Genomic DNA, 21,149 nt, shown 5'->3' on the forward strand with positions numbered 1-21,149 from the left:
CCTCACAAGTGGCAATGGTTTTTTTCTTGATAAGGTACGAACATATCTGCCAACTATTGTTGACATCATCTTATTTCCTTTTCTATTCAATGTTAGGGCAAGCCTATTCTTTATTAAGTTTTGTCTTTATTTTCAGTCATTTCTATGTAATAATAATCTTTTATAATAATATTTAAGTTTAATTAAAATAGGGAAAAGAGAAAGGACTTTTTATTTCTTTAAAAGGATATTCAGTGATTGAGATATATTCACAGATAAATTACAAAGAAAATCCTTTGTTTATAATTGAAAACTTACTTGATCTCTAAGTAATTTCTAACTTTTCTCCAAAAAAATTCGTATAATTAACATTCACTATAATATAAATATATTTATAATATTTGCAAATTACCTTCTTCTTTTAAAGCTTTTGAAAAACTATTTCTCCTACCTTGAAAAATACTTGTTTTTTCTCAAAACCTTAATCAAACTCAAACATTTTATTTTTCTAAAATAAACTTTTGAAAAAAAAACTAAGCATTTTGACTTCCCTAAAATCCATAACTAAAACTTTTAGATCTGCCCTGGGTCACATCACTAAAATTATCAAGAAGGATGCAGAATCACTAATAAACATAAACCATGCATGTTTAATAGAAGAAGAAATAAAAGTTTGTAACTACTCCTATCAAATTAAAAAAACTGTAAAATTCCAGCCGCCGTGGAAAATTAAAGAAATAACATTTAAAGTCAAAGTCATTTTTAAATATATTTTTGCAATCAAGAATTCCCTTTTGCTTTCTTTTCTATTTGAATTTTGTTCACTTTTCACCTTTGAAGACAACTTTATTGATATGGACAAAAAATTTAAAAATAAAAAAGACCAACGTTTGCTAGAGGGAATCCTACCAACTCCATTAATTTTTTAATGTCAAATTAGGAATGAGATTAGAGAATGACGGTGGTAACAAAATCATGGTTGGTAGGTGATTAATGATACGCTGGTTATTTTTCTAAAAATTATACTAAATTAAATTTTTTTGTTTATTTTATTATGTATGATTGAACTTTGATTATTTAAAACTGTATCAATAATTCAGTTTGATAACGATATAATTTGATGAATTTTCGATAATTTTTTTAAATAGTATATTATCTAAGAGTCACACGTTTACTAAAATGTTCAACTCATTATATAAAAGAATAACAAATTTCACAATGTATATAATTTCATGATCATGTGATATATTTCTCGTATGGTGCGCTTTGAATAAATTTTACTTTATTGTAATAGCATTTACACTGCACTTGATAAATTCGTACGACAAACTCTACCAAAAAAATTATATATATATATATATATATATATATATATATATATATATATATTCAAACAATTTAGATTTGGAGCTCCTAAGTATTACTCGATTGAATAAAAATTGGTCACGAGGGGACATTAATATCTCAAATCCAGACTGTCTGCACGTCTCCAAAAAGAGGGGCAATACAATGTATAATTGAAAAATTTTACTATTTATAATATTGTGTTTAATTAAAGAACAAGAGCTACTAATTCCAATAATGTACAAAGCACTCTACTTATAGTATTTTAAAATAGATTTGTGAGAATTCCAATCTACAAATTGATCATCGTTAATGCAGTAAATTAAATATTAATTTTCATTTTAAATTAGTAATTTCTTATATAACTATATAATATCTGAAAATTACCCTATAATTTTCTGTCAAAAAGATTTTAGATGACCCCCTTTGATTTTATCTGACTCCGCCTAAAAAGAATATCTACCAAAATATCCTTTTTGATCTTTAAAAAGGTTTTGAAGGTACTTAAGTGTTATTTTGATCTTTTATTGAAGGAAGATAAAGAGTTTACCCTATTTGAGATTTAAGTAAATTCCAGTGAAACAAAAAATATTAAATAGTTTCTTTCAATCTATATAAGTTTTATTAGCCAAACTTATCTAGTACATGTATTGGATGAAAGTTAACATTACCATTATTAAAAATAAATCTTGATGGGTAAGTAGATATAATCTAGTACTACCTTTTAACATTTGCACATAACTATAGGAAAGATATTTTATTTTCAATATATCCCAGATCCAAGAAATGAAAAATATATAATGGTGGAAAAATAAACTTCAAACAAGAGAAATTTTAGGCTGAATGTATAGCTAAAGCTAATATTTCCCATAACAATAAAAGAAATAAAAAATGATAAAAGAAAAAAACAGTCTAGGATATTTGTACGTACGTATATCGACATTATATGCGTCAATCCCCCCAAAAAGACATTATACGAGTATTACGGCCCATATACATTGTAGAGGCCACCTTTGTTTTTTCACGGAAAAATTATTAGGAAAAACACTTTTTAATAAATAATTACTGATTTTAATGATTTTTTTATTTATTATCATTTATAGCAATATATAGCAATATTATGATATATCGGTCATGTATTAAAAGTAAATTATGCATGCAATATAAATGTATTATAAGTGTTTTAAAATATATTATACTTGTTTGGTAAGAAATTGACACAATGTATTATAAGTGTATTAAAGTATGTGATAAAATATTATCAATGAATAAAATTTGTATTATATGAGTTTTATAAATTATTCTCGCTAATATGTATTAAAATTGTATTATAATTATATTATAAGTGTTTAGTGAAAAAAAATATTATTGCTATAAATGGTAAATATTTTCTTAATGTAGTACAATTATATAAATTTTCCTTTTTTCACTTGGTGTCTGGTGTCCACATTGAAACTCCAATTAAATTTGGATCGCGCACTACAGACTTATTTGACTGAGTCTCTTTCAACAAGATTTTCTCCATATCATAGCTCGAACCCAAAACCTGAAATTAAAAATGGAATAGTCTCACCACTGTACAACAACTCACGTTGATAGTAGCAGCCACTTGATAGCGAAAGCTTCTTTCTAGGATATTTGAACGTATATCGACATTATATGAGTCAAACCTCCCCACCCACCCACCGGCCACCACCACCACAAAAAAGACATTATATGAGTCAACCCCCCACCCCCCCACCCCCCAAAAAAAAAGAAGAAGAAGACGACATTATTCGAGTATTACGGCCCATATATATCGTAGAGACCACTTGATCATAAAGGCTGAAAGCTTCTTTCTAGGAAATTGTACAACATGGTTGAAAATGATATTCAAGTTGGATAGCACTTTCTTAATTTTCTTGTTAAACTTTTGAAATAGTTTTTGAACTTTAAACTAGTTAACGGAAGGTACTTGACACTTGTTTAGTTAAAATATAATTACGGAAAAGGGTCAAATATATTCATATACTATAAAAATAGTTTAAATATACATTTCGTTATATTTTCGGGCCAAATATACCCCTCCTGTTATATTTTTGGTTCAAATATATCCCTCTTATTATACTTTGGTACAAATTCGCTCTTAATTTTAACAAAATAACACTTGAAAAATTCAAAATTAAATAATTCATTCTCAATTTTAAATATCAATTTTTTTTAGGAATAAATAAAATTTCAAAGTACTAATTTGAGTTTTTTTTTCTTAAAAATGACAATACAAAATGCATTGCATAATTTTAAGTACTAATAGATGAAATTTCTAAATACTAATTTGAGTTTTTTTTCCTTACAAAATGATAAAGACAGATGTGTTTCAACTAGTATATTGTTGTTTGTAAAAGATATAGAGTATGTGTTTCAATTCCTCTTTTTCCATTTACTAGTTGGCAGATATTTTTGATAACATTTCAAGATAATTCATCATTGGATTCTTGACAACATCTCAAAATATAAAGTATACTGTTGTTTGTAAAAGACAACATTTTCTATCTTATCCAGATCCGTAAATAACGTGCGTGCGTGTTAAGGTCCGGATGACCATGGTATTGAAATAAACCAAAATTAAAGTTAGAAGTAGTTAGAAATGTATTATTGTCTGATTATCATGGTTCACACCGCCACCAAGTACATCTCATTAATTAATTACCTTATGTTCTCTTATATATTTTTGTCCAAGTTGTGTGTTATAGCAGTTCCAATGAATTTTGTCTTTAAATGTAAGGTCAAAAGACTATACGTGACGAGCACCAATATTGTTCATGTTATATTTTTATCAAGAACATTTTGAGAGGAGGGAATCAAGGTAGAACAATACAACAACAACATATACATCGAGCTTTTCACGTTTATCATATAAGAATACCAAGGAACAATTCCTAGCAAGTATTATGTCTTCTAAAAACTAAGTTTTGATTTGATTTTCATTTTTTTTTAATAGAGTAAAGAGAACCAACAATAATTTTAAAAAAATTCAATTAAAGAAGTATATGTTATAAAACAAACAAACTTAACAAATTAATAAGAAGGAGAGATAGTAAGAGAAAGAAAGAGAGAGTTGAGAGAATATATGTTTTTGTATTGCAGCGGTGCCTTTTTATAGGCAAATTTTGATCCTGACTATTAATAGAGTTTAAATTTGAACTATTACACAAATCAAAATTTAAATATTTTTTTCTTTTTCAATAAACAAAATAAAAATAATAATCTATGGCATCCAAATAGTAGAATTATTACTCCATATAATTTCACTTTATGAAACATGATGCTACTCAGGATACAGAAGATTTACAATAGTAAATAGTTGGCAATTGGCACCAATAATTCATAAATCATAAAGAAGAGTACACAAAAAAAGTCAAAGGAACATATTTTCTTTTTTAATGAATAATATCTACCTTTTTATTAATTTTTGCATAGAGAAATTAGGAAAAGGCTTACTAATCAGAAACTTTTCATTTGTTATTAGCCGACTTTCCCATCATGCAGGCAATATACTCTCTCTGATAATTTATTTGACATTATTATTATTATTAATAGTCTCATCATCATCATCATCATCATCATCATCATCATCATTAATATTAATAATAATAATAATAATAATAATAATAATAACAATAACAATAACAATAATAATAATAATAATAATAATAATAATAATAATAATAATGAGACTATATATAATCGTAGACATTTATAATAATGAAATTATTTAGTGCTTAGTGGATATATATTTTAGATGTTTTTTCTTCATTTATAGGTAGAGGTTTTGTTTATTGAACTGAAAATGTGAGATACAAGGTATAATATAAATATGCATTTGGTTTAAATTAGATAAAGTGAGATATAACTTTTATTTCAAATTTTTAATCTTAGCTTTCTTGAAGAACTTTCGGAGAAGAGTTTTTAAGAAGGACAAATGCGTCATTTTGGTATTTAATCCCGGGATTACCAAGCTTGGAAATGTAATTCCCTATGAAAGTGGGAAATAAAAATAATACTAATTTTGGAATTTCTAATCCCGTTGTTATTAAATTATTATTATTATACTAAATATATTTTTATCTTATTATAATTTTTTGAAAACTTAATACTTATAGCCCATATCCGCGTAATTTTCCCAATAAATAAAGGAAAATTTACATAAATGTACTACATTAAGAAAATATTTACCATTTATAGTAATGATATTTTTTTTTCACTGAACACTTATAATACAATTTTAATACATATTAGCGAGAATAATTTATAAAACTCATATAATACAAGTTTTATTCATGGATAATATATTTATCACATATTTTAATACACTTATAATACATTGTATCAATTTCTTACCAAATAAGTATAATATATTTTAAAACACTTATAATACATTTATATTGTATGCATAATTCACTTTTAATACATAGTAGATATATCATAATATTGCTATAAATGATAATAAATAAAAAAATATCGCTAAAATCAGTAATTATTTATTAAAAAGTGTTTTTCCTAGTAATTTTTCCATAAATAAATAAGCGAATATAGCCCATATAATATGGGTTCATTATGTTTAAATTTTGGATCCACTTTATTAGGTCATAGCGCAACCACCTTAATTATGATAAGGAGTGTTAATTAACATCTCTTTGTCGAATACTTATACTATTTAACTAGGTCAAAATTTTAATTTTATGTCCATAAATTATATGTCGACTGCCATTGTTTTTTCCACTTATCTATTTTTTTTTTTTTTGTATATGACTTTTTTTAATAAAAATTTTGATTCCACCGCCCGACGGATGGGTTCTTGGCAAGTCAAGACGGATCGGAGTCTATATTGGCAGCTTTGCCAGTAGACTGATTTGGTCCAACTTGAGCGATCAATAATGACACGCATGCTCCATTTTTTTTTGCATATAAATACAGCATTATCTCAGCATTCACTCACATAACAACTGAACTCATCCTTGATATCAGCGCCACATAGCTTCAAGAAAATTTCAAAGGGCACAGACAGGTCTACTTTCTCTTCTTCTTTCATTCATTCCAAACACTTCTCTTAGCTAGCCTAGTAATATACTTTCTTCGTGCATTTTTATTTGTCATGATATACATACCTTTTAAAAAATAATAATAGATGATACTCATATTAATTAGTGTATATAGTCTTTTAATGGACATCAAAAATGATTTGAAATGAATAGTTAAGAGTTAAAACATAAAAAAAAAATTGACAGATGGGATCTACTGAGAATGGAGTATAGGCATGTCTTACCACTATATGTGGTGGTAGAAAAATTATTTTCAAAATAAATAAATTAATAAACAAATAAAAATAATTTTTCCTTTTGAATATAGTACGAACAAATATGAGATTATTTTGCAGTGTCAATACACGTTCCCAAATAAATAAAGAGCTTACCAAATTTGTGTTTTGTATTATATATAGGAAATTACTATTTCAGGAAGGAGGTGATATTTATATATATTATATAGAAATGACAAAGAAGGGTTCTATCAATATGGAAATTGGGAATGATGGTGTGGCTGTTATCACTATGATTAATCCACCTGTCAATGCCTTAACTCTCTCAGGTTTTCTTTTGTACTCCCAACAAAAAAGTTTCAACATTTAGTTATATTCATCTTTATTATTGTTCTTAAAAGTTATCACTATATTAATTGTAATTGTAATGTTTACTGTGATTATGAATAATAGCAATTGAGGACTTGAAGAGATGCTATCAAGAGGCTATTGATTGTGATAATGTGAAGGCCATTGTTCTTTCTGGTAAGTTTTGCTATCAGTATTATACAAGGATAAATAATTACTCTTTTGATTGAAAAAAAAGAAGGGCAAATTAAAAATTTGGTCGGTCAGCCAAAATAATTACATTTGTTAGTCAAATACACAAAAAATATACCTGCTTAGTCAAGTCTTTTGTTGAAATGTCTTTGTGCTAGATTAACACTTACATTTTAAAAATATTTATCGTCCTCGATCGAATGTTTATAGGTGCGGATGGTAGATTTTGTGGAGGTTTGGACATTAGTGTTGTGGAGAATGTTCATAAGCATGGTAAGTTTTACCTGACTTATTGGATCAGCTAGTGTACCTAGTGTTGTCTAACCAGTTTCTTCCTTTAAATATATATAGCAGGAGATATATCACTTCTACCTGATGCATCGATTGGTCTCGTGGTTAACAAAATCGAAAGTATGTCCATAATCTTTGATGTTCCTAAATTAGTTGGCAATTTATATGTAGTAATTTGATTATTTAACCAAAACTTTGGTGATCATATATAGATGGGAAGAAGCCTTCTGTTGCTGCAATTCAAGGATTTGCCCTTGGTGGTGGCTTGGAATTGGCTATGGTTTGTTCTCTCCTCTCTGCTTTTTTTCGTTTAATTTACCTCTTATACTTCATTGTTCTCAAAATTTGATATAATTGTTTTCCATCACATAATTTGTGTAGGGGTGCAGTGCTCGAATTGCCACGCCAAAATCTGATCTTGGTTTACCTGAGCTGAAGCTTGGAGTTATTCCCGGATGTGGAGGTACATTTCTTTTATATATGTTTACGATTTGGTGTCTCTCCATTTTAAGTTTGAAAACTAATTGGACATGTGTTTTTAGGCACCCAAAGGCTTCCAAGGCTAGTTGGGACCTCAAAGGCTGTTGACATGTTGATGGTAAGTGTGACAGTCGTTGTATGTAGTTTAGATGGTAACGTAAAGATTGCTGAAGTTTTGTCTAAATATTGAACAGTCATCCAAGACTATAACTTCTGAAGAAGGGAAGGAGTTGGGTCTTATTGATGCCATTGTCTCTTCTGAGGAGCTCTTGACAGTTGCTCGGTGTTGGGCACTTGACATTGTTGAAGGGCGCCAGCCAAATTGCAATTCTCTTCAACAGACAGATAAACTTGGACCTAAGGATGAATCACTAGAGATACTGAAAAGTGCTAGACAACGTCACACAGTGCCTCATTATAGAGCCTGTCTTGATGTGATCGAAGAAGGCATCGTATCTGGAGGATATTCTGGTCTTCTTAAGGTGAACAAGCTAATGACATTTCAGTAAGGACTTGGCAACAAGTTTTGCCTATAGTTGCTATGGCAATGTATTAGTAGAGATTGGTGATTTCTCCGATGTTCTTCAGAAAAAACTTTTGTTTTCTGATTAATCAATGTGTAACTGATTGCAGGAGGATAAAGTATTTAAAGAGCTAGTGCTGTCAAATACTGCAAAAGGTCTTCTTCATGTATTTCTGTCCGAACGTGCAACATCAAAGGTCAGTATTAGGCCATAGGCTGCTTTTCATTGTCTAATTAAGAATGGACAAAAAAATTGGAACTGTTTCTAGGACTTAAATGTAGTCTAACAAAGTGGTAATACAATTTACAGGTACCAGGTGTTACTGATATTGGGCTTAACCCTCGGAGAATAGAAAAAGTTGCAGTTGTTGGTGGTGGATTAATGGGATCTGGCATTGCTACAGCTCTCGTTATCAGCAACATTAATGTTGTACTTAAAGAAATTAACCATGAATATTTATCGAAAGCTTTGAAATCAGTAGAAGGTTAGTATAACATATTGAATATCTTTGTGTAATGTAATGTTCCACAAGCTGTTTTATTATGTCAAGTCTCCAGGAGATTCCACCTTCTGATACATTGATTATGCTATTTGTGTTGCAGCAAATCTACAAGGCTTTGTAACAAGAGGAAAGCTGAATCAGGATAAGATGAAAAAGACTTTGTCTCTTCTTAAAGGCACTTTAGACTATGAGGACTTAAAAGACGCTGACATGGTTATTGAGGTAATCCATTCACGACATGTTTATTTATTCTGAATATGCTGGTTAGATTCCAAAACTGAGTATTTCTTTTGGAGCTTTTTGGTGTAGTATGTCAACTCTGATGTCGTTAATTCTCTAATTTTTATTGTGATATTGAATGCCTTTCGCCTATCCTTGTAGCTGATGCATATTAAGTGTTCTTCTGATGAAATTTACGTCTCTTTCTTTCAGGCTGTTAACGAGAATGTGTCTCTGAAACAATCAATTTTTGAAGATATAGAGAAAGTTTGTACTTCAGAGTGCATTTTTGCATCAAACACATCTACAATTAGTCTTGATGTGATTGGGAAAAGAACAAGTAGCCAAGATCGCATTTTGGGGATACATTTATTCAGGTGAGTTTCAATTTTATACCGACTTATTGCCTTGATGTTTACACTGAGTTGTGAAGAGAATATATTATAGGGACAATTTCAAATATATACAATAAACTAATTAGTTTACAACAAATATAGCCGTGTTTTATTAACATAAAAAATAGCCAAAATTATAGGAAATATAGAGTGACTATACACTAACTATAGAATATAGATTACTTATACATGAGCTATACACTGAATATATAATCTGATACACTCAAAAACTGAATATAGCTTGACTATACATGAAATATACACGGACTATACATCGAATGACCATTTTTTTGGTAATTGCTTTGGCCAAATGGCCTCCGGGTGTAATTTGCCCTATATTATATTCCTTGATTCTTATTTTCATCTTTATTTCTTTTTCTTGGTGAAGTCCTGCACATTTGATGCCTCTGGTGGAAATCGTGAGGACGGAAAATACTTCTCCTCAAGTAATTGTTGATGTGATAAAATTCACTAAGATTTTGAAGAAGGTCCCCATCGTAGTGAAAAATTGTACTGGTTTTGCTGTCAACCGAAGCTTCTTCCCTTATATGCAAGGACCAGACCTGTTGGCAAATTTAGGTGTTGATATCTTCAGAATTGACCGTGTTATCACTGAGTTTGGCATGAGGCTTGGTCCTTTTCAGTAAGAAGTTTTCCTCTGCACCACTGTTCAATTCTCGAGTTCTTGTTATTTTTTCAAAAGTAGAAGTGAAATGTTTGAGTTGTATACACCAAAAGTCATTTGTGTCATTTATACCAAGTTTGTTCATATTAACATTTTAGTATATTATGATATGCAGGCTTCAGGATCTTTCCGGCTATGGTATATTTTTAGCTGGTGTAAAAGAGTTTGTTGCTGCTTTTCCAGACCGCGCTTTTCAGTCGCCCTTGGTTCAACTAATGGTAGAAAATGGACGGGAAGGTACTGAACACATTTCTATATTCCACTTAACTCTTGACTTGAAAATATTGCCCCAATTCCAATTTAAGGAAACAAAATTTTAAAGAGGATGTAAATTTCAATTTAAGAACTTAAATGACCTTTAACGTGGTCTGTTTTTCTAAATGTATGTGTACTTACATTGTAGGTAAGAAGAATGGTAAAGGATATTACACGTATAATAAAGGAAGTAAGCCAGAAGCTGATCACTCTGTGATACAAATTGTTGAGGAGTCTATGAGACTTACCAACATTGCTCCTGCTGGAAAGGTTTGTTCCAGTTAATTAAACATTCACGCGTAACTACAAACAATGCTATATTGTGCATGTTCGAGTGATATAAGGCTTAACATGGTTTTGTTGTGTGTGATTCTGCAGCCAATATCTGTGACAGATGAAGAAATTTTAGAAATGATATTCTTTCCAGTGGTGAATGAGGCTTGTCGAGTTATTGAAGAAGGAATAGTTGTCCGAGCATCTGATATTGACATTGCATCTGTCCATGGATTCAAATTTCCCTCAGAAACGTAAGTAGAAAGCATAAATCAGGCCACCTCTATGTAGATAATTCATTGTCTATTCTGTACTAGCTATTAAATATATTGTAATGACTGTAAGAATATATTCCGTGCAGTGGAGGCATCATGTTTTGGGCTGATACAATTGGATGTGAGTACATATACTCAAAGCTAAAAAGTTGGTATGAGGCCTATGGTGATTTCTTTAAGCCATCAACATTCTTGGAACAGAAAGCTGCAAAAGGTCTACTCTTGGTAAGGATATTCTTAACCATTCTTTTACATCTTTATCTATATATCCAGTTTATTTTGTTCAATTCTATAATTGACGTCCTTCATGATGCATCGTAGGGAGGATCGTGTTGACCTAACTCCAGATACTATCATAGAATCAAATGCAGAAGCAGAAGGAACGCGATCATGCTGAATAATTTGCTCGGAAATAAGGCGTGAGATTTGGTTTTCACTGGGATTAGTTAGGAGTTCCATTATTTACAATCAGTTAGTCAATTAGGCTTGGTTTCTTTAGCTTTTTGAAATTCTTTTCCCTCAAGTTAATTGATGGTAGATGCAACAGAAGCCATACTGTATGGTTCCAGTTTTGGCTCTATAATGTAATCATCTGAGAAAAGGTGAATAAATATCCCAAAGTTTCTCAAAGTTCCCTTTGTTCAAAGTATTCCCGTTTAATTTTGCCTCAACTTTTCCTAATGTTGGACATTTGTTATCAACGATTCGTTCAACCAAAACTAGTATTCCTTCCGTCCCGATTTGTATTACACATATTCCATTTTAGTCTATCTAAAAGAGAATGTCATCTTTCTGTAACTAGAAAAACCTAACTTTAAAATTTCCCTTTTGAAATGATTTATAACTTAAACAAATATCTAAGGTTTATTTTAGACCATGAATTTCAAAAATATTCCTTTCTTTCTTTCTTAAACTTTGCAGGTAGTTAAAGGTGCCACATAAATTGAGAGTACCATTTGGCATTCTATGATGGCAAAAAATCTGAAATCGAAGATGATGGATAAATAGATGGAGTTGAGAAAAAAGGGAACATCAAAGGCAACTTTCCAACAAAAAATCATTAATAATAGGAGTATAGGGAGCCCTTTATCTCCGTATGAAATTTTTCAATGCAAATTCAAATTTAATGGAACATCTAATGGGATAAAAGTGTAGGATTGGTATGAATTGAGTACCTACAATAGTTTTAAAAAAAAAACAATTAAAGAAATATATTATTTTAGGAAGAAAAGTTAATTTGCCCTTTGTTATTAGTTAGGTACAAACATATCCATGTCATTATAAAATTGATCCAAAACTGTCCTTATTCACTAATGAAGCGTTTTAACACATGAGATTTATATTTTTCATAAGAAAAGGGTCAAATTATCCTTGAATTATGTGAATTGATCCGTGTTCCTGAGCAACTCCAAGTAAACCATAATTAAGCATTAAATCATTCCAAAGGGAATTCAAACAATGAACACTTGCACTGTCAAATTATCATCATCTCATATTAAAAGAAAATTAGGTACACAATATTTAACTTTGAAAAGGTAAATATTGTAATTAAAAAAAGTTTTAAAAGCTTAAGTCGTTGATATATAAGGACATAAACATATAGTTTAATCAATTAAAAGTGAAGAGTATATTTGATCCTGACTGTTAATAGAGTTTAAATTTAAACAATTACACAAATCAAAATTTCAATATTTTTTTCTTTTTCAATAAACAAAATAAAAATAATAATCTATGGCATCTAAATGGTAGAATTATTACTCCATTAATTTCACTCTATGAAACATGATGCTACTCAGGATACAGACAAGATTCACAATAGTTGGCAATTGACACCAATAACTCATAAATCATAAAGAAGAGTAAAAAAAAAAGTCAAAGGAACATATTTTTAAACTTTCACTTATTTTGAAAAGTGCTTTTAAGATACTTTTGAAAGTAACAATTTATATTTGACAAATTAATTTCAGAAAACTCTTTTTCAAATAGTATTTCTAGGGAAGAATTACTTCTTCTTTTTTTTTTTTAAGCTTCTACTCCTTTTTCTTCAAAAAGTTAATCAAAGACCTTAACTCTTTAAAATAAAGACTTGGTTTCCGAGCTTGACCAAACAAACTCTATTTACCTAAATAGGTTGAGCTCGAATCCATAGACTTACGCTTTAGTGCATGTACCAGGTGAAAAGTAAATAATACAGCTCGAATACCTTTAAGATCCCACAACATTTCATTGTAATAAAGAACAATTTGGTTTGTAGACTTTCATTTTCCTTAAATACTCAACTTCTCCAATTCTTCCGCCAAATATCAATCCCACGTGGAAAACATAATATGAAAAGAAATGGAATCCCAAATACAAGCAAATAATACAAATTGCAATCTTTAACACTTATCCTTCAAGATTTTATTGTAGGAACTATCATTGAATCCTTAAGACAAGAATGTGTTTGAGACTGTAGATTCAAGCACTGGTGATTATACTTTAAGAAATCTGTCAAACCAGTCACTTGCTTCTTTTACCATCAATGGCGTCATTTGATGACCAATTCCAGGTTGCGCTATCAGCTGAAATTTATTTAAAACAAACATTTCAGAACCTAAGAAGATTGATCACCCGAAAAAACAAGGTATTAAATTAAAAGGAGCGTTCTTTAGCAATGCTAGTTTCAAGAAGTTGATACTTACTTGCAAGTTGCAACGGAGAAGTAAATTCCAAGAATTATAAGTCCAGTTGGTCTTAAGGAAAACCATTAATCTAGACATTTGATTAACTAATTCAGTTAGATTTTTACAAAGTGACAGAGTGAAGAACCTTTGAGCGGATTGAAGAATCTGAAAAGTCCGAAAGAACAAGTTGGAGTTATCCCAAATGAAGTGAATGGAAAAGGGAAAACAATTAAAGGTCCGCAAGAGTAATTGAAACAGATCAACTACCAAGGCTTATAATTTGATGATATCAGCACGAGGCTCCCCACAGAATAGTTTCGCACTACTCTCTTACCCCTTACCCTTCCCCGAACCCCCTGTTTAATGGAAAAAGAACTTTTGAAAAAAAGAAATTTAAACACATTATTTATAGATTCGACTACTGAATTGCAGCAGTATCCACTTCATAATCAGTTACATTTGTGAGTTCATACCATAATATGTTCATTTTGTTCCTTTAAGGTCCACAAAACTCATACTAAATGACAGCAAGGTAAGGAAAAAAACTTATCTGTTTCTTTTCACAGAAAAGAAGGATGGAGGTTAGCTTTGTACCTTGAAATTCTGAGGACAATTAGCCTCTTCATAAGCTTTGCAAGCTCTTGATTCTGGAATTTCCAGGCCACTTAGTGGGCAACGAGGATCATCTTCCCCTGCAATATTTGGAAAAGTAGATTTATCCTTTAGACAGCAAGATGAGTAAAAGAGCACATGTATTTTGATGATTGATGGGTAACAAATGTAACAAATTCTTTTGTCGTTATTTAAGATACGTAGATTCTTGTACCATTTAAAATCAGTAACGGGCGTGGTACAATAGTTGGAACTGTGTATGGTGCATTGAATTGAGAGGCCAAACCCGGGGCAATCCTGTCCCAGACCTGGTGAGACATACTACTAAGTAAACATCAGATAGTTCCATGAAATACAACATTTGAGAAGCTTACTAGACAATGTAACGATGTATGATATTCAACTTATAGAGAAAATTGCAAGAAGCATCACAAGTATGATATTTTAGACTATAAACTCAATCTTTTCTAACTCTATGATCAATCAGTTTGCGTAACTCCTAAGACTGTAACACGAACTTGCGCTACTAAAATAGTCATGAATGTTTATAATGTAGTCGGAAGACACACCTAGAGAAACAAACATTTCTTTTTTAAACTTTTGACAGAGGTAACAACCACTGCATATAGCTCAGATTTGCTCCAATAAAACTTCCTTCAGCCTACCTATCATGTAATTAAGACCACATACTGACACCCTTTCCCCCTGAATTTAATCAGTAAGGTGCATATCTCATCCTATACCTTATTTTAGTGTATCAATATATAGCTCGGAGTCTGCCGAAACTAACATCACGTGAATGCCTCTTAAATAATCTTGAGAAGGTGCGAGAAGACAACAGTATTTGAATTGCTCATTATGCATGACTGAAAAAAGAAATTAAACTCATCGGCCTGACCTTCTGAACTATTTCTTTGTCAATTGCACTCTTGTCTAAATCAGCACGTGCTCCTGAAAACAAAACAAGCAAAACAGATAAGAGCTGTATATGCAGCACTAAAGTAGCTGGTAACATATAGGCAGCATTAAAGTAGCTGATCCAACTAATAAGGATCTTGGAGTTTTGTTCACCTTCAAAGACAGCCTTGATACTGTTAACTCTTGCTTGCCACTTATCATGCTCAATTGCCCATCCAAAATCCTACAACCTCGCTTCAATATTCTCATCATAGTCTTCTATCAATTAAAATCTATCACTGATCCTATTATACTTGACCCGAGGTACCTGAACACCAATTATGGGGACAACCACAGAATAGCGAGTGTCGACAAATGCAGCAAACCACGCATGCATACCTGCAAGACAGAATGTATTTGAATTTGATGTTCTTTAAGATATTGTTATGTAAAGCTCCTAATTCACTTGCCAAACCTCCAAGAGACTCCCCAGTGATTCCTATCTTTGATGGGTCAACATCTTCCCTCTCAGTAAGATAATCTGCCAGTTTTATCAAATCCCAAACCTTCAAAGTTCAGCAAAAGGTAAGCTCAGAGTTCCATATATCAACTATTAATCATGGCGATTCGAGAATAACAACAAAATTTCACCAAGCTTTCTCAAATGGTAGAATCAGGTTAGTTTTTTAAATAATTACCGTATCAAATATGAACGGCATCGTATCTCCATTTTTCCACGATGACACTAAGGACTGTACTACGGAAAGAAGAAGTTAGCAAGATCAAGTCAACCATGTATAGTAGTATTCAAGAATAATTGGTTGGATCACCATTACTTATTCTCATTACAAAACCACTCGTAAGAGAGTATTCTTATTATGAAGCCGATTGAGAGAAAAAGTATTTCCTGTGTTTAGCTTATTCCCAATTGTCTATATTCAGGCCTTTCATGGGCTAGAGTTCAAACAAGAAACTCCATCATCAAACAGCCAAATGCTGGGGTATCATCAATTCACCAAATCCATAACATGATTTAAAACCACATATCACAAATTTTGGATAACCCACTGTTGCATAAGCATCTGAAGAGGAAAGTTCTTTTCTGTAAAAGCTAATTGAATATACACATAAGAAAAAAGCAAAATACTAACATCTCGATAGGTTGTGATGCTGGTCGCACGTTCTCCATGGTATCGAGAATCAATTGCAACAGCGATATATCCCCTTGAAGCATATCCCTAAAAGAAAAAATCATCCTTGATACTCCATGTAGCGAGAACTAAAGAATTTTCAAGAAAACAACAAATGTCACCTCAAGCAATGGCCTCAACCACTCTTTGCATTTGTTCGTGCTATGCAGGAAAACAATAGTAGGCCTCCTTTTCTTTTCACTTTCTTTCATGCTCAATACCAATACAGGCAAGAGCCCTTGCACTCCGTCCTGGATACAGTAAGAGAGTTCATGCTCGATACTCGTAATTGAAAGAACTAAACTGGGTCAAACTAATTTCATTGGACTTCTGTACTTGACTAGAAATTTCATCGTCATTGAAACTTTGATTTAACACCATTTAATCCATGTCAGAGTTTAAGTTCTAATTCTCAAACACTACTCATTTAAAATGTATTACATATTGATACTAGTAATAGTTTACCTAAAAAAAGTAGAATATTTCTTCTTTTTGTTTGCAGTCCCTAAAGAAAAGATGCAAAAACTTTATAGACAACAGACAAAGAGTACTCTTTATTTCAAAAATGCGATGAAAAAAAATCTTCCCAAGAATTTTTTGTTGCTTATTTAGGGTTCTGATTTTGTGGGGGTAGGGGAACTACTAGACAAGGGAGGGGAATGAAGAAATAAAAACTTCTTGAGCAGTCAATCACAGCCACCTAATTTAGTCATATCTCGTATTGATTATTACAAAAGTAACTGCATCTCAGAAGTCAGAGCTCAGGAAGTACATTGTCTAAAAAATGGAAACTGGCTATATAATAATTAGTAGATTAAGACGAATTTATACTTTTAAAATCATATCACCTCAGTAGTCAGGTAGAAATTTTCCTCTTGAAGCAGTTCCTTAAAATTGGGTATCTCTTCCTTTGGGCATGATGCCATTGCCTGTATTTTCAGATAAAAACGTTAAAATGAAGTCTCCAGAGTGTAGAATTCGCAGTATAAAGAAATCATAATAGTTTTGTACCTCACTGAAGTTTGGCTTTGGAGATTCCTGAAAGAAAGGATCCTTCACAGGTTTCCCAGGTATTACAGATAGTGGAACTGGAAGGAATCAGACCAAGCAAATACAAGTTAATTAACATCCAAAATATAAGTTGGCAACAGGGAGGAACTAGACCAGACAATAAAACTTGTTAATTACCACCCAAGAGATAAGATGGCTAATTATGTGTCTAGATAAAATAAATAAAAAGACACGATTTTGAAAGTAATTCATTGAATCTACTAAGATATAGAACGGATGATCTCAAGATGCACTCTTGCTACCAGAAAGGCCAACTGCACCTTTTCACTTAAAATCTCCAAGGATTGCAGGTCCTTGACAACCCTCATAACTCAAAAGCCCATACAAGATTTTACAGAAACATTCCCTTTCAACTGTCCGGTCAGCTAAAAGTGAGCCACCATTCCCTTTACAGAGTTAATTTTTCTTGTTTTCTTTTTTAGTAAGTTAAAAACCTTACAAGAAGAAACAAATATCTGACAGAATATGCCAATTATCTCAAAAAAAATATATATATAACAACTGCACCTAATAGTTTCGGTTCCTTTTTCATTATTTCAGCTCCATTTGTTTTGGTTCTACACATCCAGTACTCAAAACCCACTAACCCGAATAATCTGGATTCATGTGAGGTAGGTAAAGCACTTCCTACCAAGAAGTTACCGATAACAGCTCAAACCCAAGACCACTAGTGTGTTAAGGGTGATGGGATCCCAACCATTTCAATTCTCACCGCACCTCTTGGTGGTATTCCAGCTCCATTCATCCTGCCAAGTAAACTACCAATGTCATCCTCCCGCGTCTTCTCATCCTTGACAGTCAATTCTACTTTCTCTATCCTCTCATTCCACGAAACAAGATTGGAACAAACTTTCTACCACTCACAAGTTCAGTCTCCAATGAACCCAAACTTAATTATCTTACAGAATTGCGACCATCTAATTAGATTTGGATCAGCCTTTGATTGATACCCCCTGGATCATTCAGCTGCTACACTTTTGTATTGCATTCTAGTCTTCCCTTTCTTAATAATCCCTTCAATCAATTATTCCCCAGTTCACTTATAAAATCAAACCACAAAAAAAGGAAGTTGTGAAAAGTTATAATATAAATGATAGTGTGTTACTAAACGCTTCAAAATGTAAAGGGTGTGATATATAAGAAAGAGAAATTATAACACAACACATCTAAAAATTAAACCCAGAAAATAGTTGGGAATGGTTAATTAGTACATCAATCAATCATACAACGAATGAACAAGACGGGAAAGAAAAAAAATGCAACAAATTGACTAAGAACTGTGATTCAAAAATTTAAAAGCTAGACATTCATTTGAGCAGTAAAGTTTAAATTTAATTTATCCCCAAAAATTGAATCGATCCGTTATTAAGATCATTAAAAAAATACTAGTACTATTAAATATTTGAACAATTAATTTGAGAAAAGAAAAAATGAGACCTTCAGAAGGACGACGGCTACGAAGGACATGAAGGAACTGAGACCGGAGCTTAGCAGCACCGTCGTCTGTCTCCACCGTCGCCATGGATTCCGATCAGTTGAGATGAAAAACAAGTCAAGAATTTGGACTTATAAACAAAATTTGCATATATGTACGGGAGTGACTAGTGAAGAACAAAAATGGAACTTTCCAACAAAATGCGTCTGCTCGAATCTTTTTTACTGCTAAATGTGAATGATTTTTTTATTGCTTCCGTCTCATTTTAGTAAAATATATTTTTTTAATATTTTGATATGAAATAAATTATAATTTATAATATTTTGTTTTATATATTTTTAATATTTAATTTTTTACTTTACAATATTTAGTTAAACTAATATAATTTAACTTTAAAAATAAGTTAAATTGACTTTTAAAAAACACAAATAAAACGAAAGGAGTAATATTTTTTGTTGAAAATCACAATTATTAAAATTGATTAAAATTATATTTTGAAGCAATTTATTGAAGTTGGTTAAATTATTTAGGGAGAAACAATATGTTAATACACTCAAACCCTTTATGGTGGTGACGGTTGTTTGATATTTCAGTGAGGTGTTGTTCTATACTTCGTTAGTTTTATTTTACTTGATTTTTATATAAAAAATAAATATTTTATTTTAGTTGTTATTTAGCAATAAAGAGAATTTGATTACTTTATTTCATAATATCTTTAGTATTAAATAACTATATAAAATGGTACAATTAAGCCTTATTATAGTTATCGGCAGCGTTTGTTTGAAAATTTATGATTGTTATATTAAGGTGTTGTTATATATGCATACTGATATTAGATATTTAGATCTCATTTAATAGTTATAAACAAAAGTATGCAAAAAAAAAAGTAGTTTAATGATTTTGTGTATCGAAAAAAAGAAATGTATTTGTTAATCAATTTAATCAAAATAAAATAAAATGGAAGGAGTATGAATATATAAAAAATAAGATAAACACAGTAGTCTTTTCTCGTGAAGTTACGACCATAACTGATGTATACTATTTAAATATATATTTTTTCTTTTAGACATCCGTACTTGAAATTTACTATGTGCATAATATTAATGATGATTATCTTACACATTTTAATATTGTACTTTTGTACATAATATACGTCTTACAAAATATTATTACATAATATTTAGGTACGACTATTATTGCGGGATAACTTTACAAAAAGTGTACCGCTAAAATAAATGTCACTATTGTTATAGATAGAATGTCATTATAGAAAAATAAAAAATATAACATGAATCTATTCTAGAGAAAATTAGATCGTTATTGTAAAAATATTATTATAGCAAAGGACTATTATAACGAGGTTCAATTGTATATTAAATCATAGGCATAATTATTAAAATAATGATAATAAGGTGTGAATTAATTACAAAGGAATACATTTGTTAAGAAAGCAAATTGCAAAGAAATATGTTAGACTTGCTGATGTAACATGCATTTAAGGGCTAAAAATCTATTTATCTTTTTTGTGATTTTTTTCATTAATAATTTGAAGGACTACCATTATTATTATTCAATTAAATGGACAATTCAGTTACACTATTTTTCACCTCCGTCGTTTTTCATATTCTCCCATAAATACACATTTAGTGTTGTGCTACAAATACCAACTGAGATGCATGCACATCATTTGGTGTACGTAGTAGGGTGGTTATTTTTTCACAAGGTAAATCAATTTGACACTTGGGGAGCGGTACATCAATTTGTTCACTTATCAATTTTGCATTTTTCATGTCATGTATCCCACTTAGCATTTAGTCATTTTGTTAGGATATGATATTTTGTGCAGATTTTTTTGAATTTTTTTTTGTACCCGCCTAACTTAGTTACAATTTTTACATATCTTATGATTGTATTTACTATTCTTTGCACTTTGATTATTGTATTATATATTTTATTATAGTTATTGTTTCTTTTCTCCAGAATGTTGTTGTATCAAACTTTTCATAGTATTTTGTTATGATTTCTTCGTTTTAGCTATTTTTTTCTCAATATATTTTTTCTTGATTAGAAAATCTATAGAAAAATAATCTCTCTACAACCCAAAAACAAGGTAAGGACACTCTGCACTTCCCACGTGATTTCATATTCATGTGCTAATCATTTTAATCTCCAATTTACAAAACCGTCACAAATACTATTCTTTTGGAATAAATTCAATCTCAA

The 21,149-nt window shown here is 30.8% G+C and overlaps 2 protein-coding genes across 5 annotated transcripts; one reads left to right on the plus strand and one right to left on the minus strand.

Annotated features, from left to right (window-relative positions):
- Nucleotides 1-6,168: 6,168 nt before the first annotated feature.
- Nucleotides 6,169-11,704, plus strand: LOC129889439 (peroxisomal fatty acid beta-oxidation multifunctional protein AIM1-like). 3 transcript variants are annotated; one of them, XM_055964730.1, is made up of 19 exons: nt 6,169-6,370; nt 6,803-6,948; nt 7,073-7,144; nt 7,370-7,432; nt 7,514-7,570; nt 7,663-7,730; nt 7,832-7,913; nt 7,993-8,048; nt 8,125-8,412; nt 8,564-8,650; nt 8,764-8,938; nt 9,057-9,178; nt 9,389-9,552; nt 9,959-10,213; nt 10,371-10,492; nt 10,659-10,780; nt 10,889-11,037; nt 11,145-11,283; nt 11,380-11,704. In XM_055964730.1, exons 2-19 carry the CDS (start codon nt 6,852-6,854, stop codon nt 11,392-11,394), a joined length of 2,133 nt encoding a protein of 710 aa, XP_055820705.1. In that variant the 5' UTR covers nt 6,169-6,370; nt 6,803-6,851; the 3' UTR covers nt 11,395-11,704. The 3 variants fall into 3 exon arrangements, with proteins under 3 accessions (XP_055820705.1, XP_055820704.1, XP_055820706.1); XM_055964729.1 differs by having other exon boundaries at nt 6,170-6,370; nt 7,511-7,570; XM_055964731.1 differs by having other exon boundaries at nt 6,170-6,370; nt 7,511-7,570; nt 10,106-10,213.
- A 1,554-nt stretch (nt 11,705-13,258) lies between these two features.
- LOC129889441 (uncharacterized) lies at nt 13,259-19,117 on the minus strand. 2 transcript variants are annotated; one of them, XM_055964732.1, is made up of 13 exons: nt 18,929-19,115; nt 17,432-17,508; nt 17,269-17,349; nt 16,543-16,671; nt 16,382-16,468; nt 15,929-15,982; nt 15,706-15,796; nt 15,559-15,629; nt 15,405-15,474; nt 15,232-15,284; nt 14,548-14,641; nt 14,316-14,413; nt 13,259-13,619 (listed from the first exon to the last, which is right to left on the minus strand). In XM_055964732.1, exons 1-13 carry the CDS (start codon nt 19,011-19,013, stop codon nt 13,530-13,532), a joined length of 1,080 nt encoding a protein of 359 aa, XP_055820707.1. In that variant the 5' UTR covers nt 19,014-19,115; the 3' UTR covers nt 13,259-13,529. The 2 variants fall into 2 exon arrangements, with proteins under 2 accessions (XP_055820707.1, XP_055820708.1); XM_055964733.1 differs by lacking the exon at nt 15,929-15,982 and having other exon boundaries at nt 18,929-19,117.
- Between the last annotated feature and the right edge of the window lie 2,032 nt (nt 19,118-21,149).

The sequence above is a fragment of the Solanum dulcamara genome, chromosome 5, assembly GCF_947179165.1.
Source record: "Solanum dulcamara chromosome 5, daSolDulc1.2, whole genome shotgun sequence".
In the NCBI taxonomy this organism is placed as follows: domain Eukaryota; kingdom Viridiplantae; phylum Streptophyta; class Magnoliopsida; order Solanales; family Solanaceae; genus Solanum; species Solanum dulcamara.